The sequence below is a fragment of the Jaculus jaculus genome, chromosome 6 (genome assembly GCF_020740685.1).
Source record: "Jaculus jaculus isolate mJacJac1 chromosome 6, mJacJac1.mat.Y.cur, whole genome shotgun sequence".
NCBI lineage: Eukaryota > Metazoa > Chordata > Mammalia > Rodentia > Dipodidae > Jaculus > Jaculus jaculus.
Genome location: NC_059107.1, coordinates 42,377,813 through 42,380,794, shown reverse-complemented (window position 1 = coordinate 42,380,794; position 2,982 = coordinate 42,377,813). Strand labels below are relative to the sequence as shown.

Genomic DNA, 2,982 nt, shown 5'->3' with positions numbered 1-2,982 from the left:
AAAGATATTTGAAGATACAATAGTAAAGAGGAAAAAAAATCTCAATTTTTTAAAATCAAATCCGCAAGGAAATAAAATGTGAAGGTCACTGATTAAAAAATAAACAAAAAAAACTTAGTAATCAATAGACTTAGTGTCCAATGCATTATTCTTGTCTAGACTAGCAGGAAGAGAGCTGTGCTGGCTAGCCATTACTTTATACATGATTGACTTGGTACACACCACCATACTGTTGATTCTCAACTGCTGTCTCTGGGTGCTGGGATCTGTGCACCATGTTCTCCAACAGAACAGCACTCTCACCTCTTCCCACTCCTATGGGCAGCATGGACTGCACTGGTATTGATAAAACACAGGTGGCATTTCACACCACTCTCACGGGAGGACACCCAGCACTCACTCTGGCTCTTTGTGCACTGTTGCTCCAACCAGGGGATTTGCATGTTTCTCTCTGGGGAGGACCTTCCCTTGCTATTCTGAGATAAAAGCTCAGCTCAACTTGTGACCTGACTGACCAGAACTCTTCATCTCCACTTCCCACCATGAGGTGCCCTGCTCAGCTCCTGGGGCTGATGATGCTCTGGATCCCTGGTAAAGGCAGAGGGAGAGAAGGAAGGGGCATGGGAGGAGCTGTGCAATCTGAGGATACTCTCTTATAGTTGTATTTTTTTGTCCATGAATCGGATGTGTGTGTGTGTGTTTTCTCCAAAATGTGCATGTGACAGTGCAACCCTCTCCTCCCCGAGAGTGAGGAAGATTCCAGAAGAAGCAAAGGCATATAGTTTGGGGAACACCTTAAAATATTTCAATATTTTAGTACATTACTTTTTGTTTCAATTTCAGGATCCATTGGTGATGTTGTGGTGACCCAGACTCCACTGTCCCTGTCTGTCACAGCAGGAGAGCCTGCCTCCATCTCCTGCAGGTCGAGTCAGAGTCTCCTACATAGTGATGGAAACACATATCTAAGTTGGTATCTGCAGAGGCCAGGCCAGTCTCCAAGGCGCCTGATATATAAGGTTTCCAACCGTGACTCTGGGGTCCCAGACAGGTTCAGTGGCAGTGGGTCTGGGACAGATTTCACACTCAAAATCAGCAGAGTAGAGCCTGAGGACTTAGGAGTTTATTACTGTGGCCAAGGTTTATATCTCCCTCCCACAGTGGTACAGCCCTGAACAAAAACCTCTTGTCTGGTTGCCATACTTGTTGTTCATCTGTTGGGCAGCACAGTAGATTCTCTGAAGTTGTATAAGGAGGCAGAGCTGGAAGGCCTCAAGAGAGTAGGTCACAGCTGCTCCATCTGCCCATAAAATGACTTTACAATGCTCCATATATTTTTTTTTTTGCCTTACATAAGCAGCCTCAGTGTGAAGAGAGCCCCAGTGCCCTCAGAAATGCCAGGCACGAAGCAAAAGCTGATGGTCACTCATCATAATCACCCCTGCCTTGTGCATATGTATAAAGGAAAGCTGATGATCACTCTTCCTAATCACTTCTGTCTTGTGCACACACATGAAGGAAAGCTGATGGTCGCTCATCCTGATCACTTCTGCCCTGTGCACACACATGAAGGAAAGCTGATGGTCACTCTTCCTGATCACTTCTGCCCTGTGCACACACCTGAAGGAAAGCTGATGGTCACTCATCCTCACTGTTGTTGCCTAGTGCACACACCAAGATGAATTCATTCATAGGTGCAGCCATGTCACCAGGACTAAGGGCGAATCATGTTAACCAAAATTCAGGTGCATTTTTAAATTTGATTTTGTGAATATTGAGGTTTATTTTTCTTTTCACTTGTTATATGGTAAATTAACCAGTTCCTCTTTTATATGCAGCAAGAAATAAACAATTGATACTATTAGGATTTTCTTTTTCTCCTCTACCAATTCCTGTCTATGTTTGTTTTCTCTGAGCATACTTGCATCTCTATGTACAGCAGGCACAGGGAAGCATCTAAAAAATGACACAGATTCTCGTTTACGCATTTCTTTATAAGCTGCAAAAAATATGCTCCAAAAGATTTTTCCTCACCTCAGTGTGTTTATAGGGAAGTTTATTTTCTTTATTTCAGAGTTGTAGTTTTAAAAAAAATGAAGAAACAACTTTGAAAAATTCATAGAGTATGGAAATGAGAATTTTACAAAACAACTTGAATGACTAATAGATAAAACAACAGTGGATCCCCATCCCTGAAATAAAATAATATCCAGAAGATTCTGGGCAGAAGGGAATGAATGGAATCATGAAGGGCACACGGAGGACAGCAGCTAGTAGGACACCACACTGTGGCTCATGTTGGGGTTTTAAATCTAATCAGGTTGTAGTGAATCTATGAACCAGTTAGAAACTGAGATGATCTTATGAACAATCCTAGATTGAAAGGATTGCTGCCTGGATTTCAGGGTTTTACCCTGTGCACTTGCAAGCATGCGAGGAATGGGTACAACTTGCAGAACTACGTTTGTAGTGACGGTGGTGGACACTAATGTTCTATACCACATTCACGTTTATAGCCAGTCACTCATAGTTGCTCTTTGTTTGCAAGAGCCATTCATGGGGCATACATATTCTAGGAACAGTTCATCTATTATACTGAATTTTTACTATACCTTTTGAGATTTGTGTATTTAAATATACAAAAATCACCCTTTATGTTGCTATTGATTAGTATATCAAGTATAACAAACTACTGCACAGAGAATGATGGCACAGGAGCACTGTGCAATAGCACAAGCTTGGGTCAATTCCGGGCTTCATTGCCTAGGGTAATTTAAGTAGAATATGATAGTCACACAATGACAACATTATCTCTTCTTTATTAACAACTTCTACACTTACAGACAGTAAACCATGACATTTCCCTAACCTCTCCCACTTTCCCTTTCACAACTCCACTCTCCATCATATCCCCTCCCTCTGTCCATTAGTTTCTCTTTTATTTTTTTATATTTTTCTCCTATTATGAAGGTCATATGAAGG

At 41.7% G+C, this 2,982-nt stretch overlaps 1 gene segment (V, D, J or C); it reads left to right on the top strand.

Moving 5' to 3' along the window:
* Nucleotides 1–542: 542 nt before the first annotated feature.
* Nucleotides 543–1,175, top strand: LOC101607998. The segment is given in 2 exon segments: nucleotides 543–591; nucleotides 844–1,175. Coding segments are annotated over 2 exon segments (381 nt in total).
* Nucleotides 1,176–2,982: the final 1,807 nt, after the last annotated feature.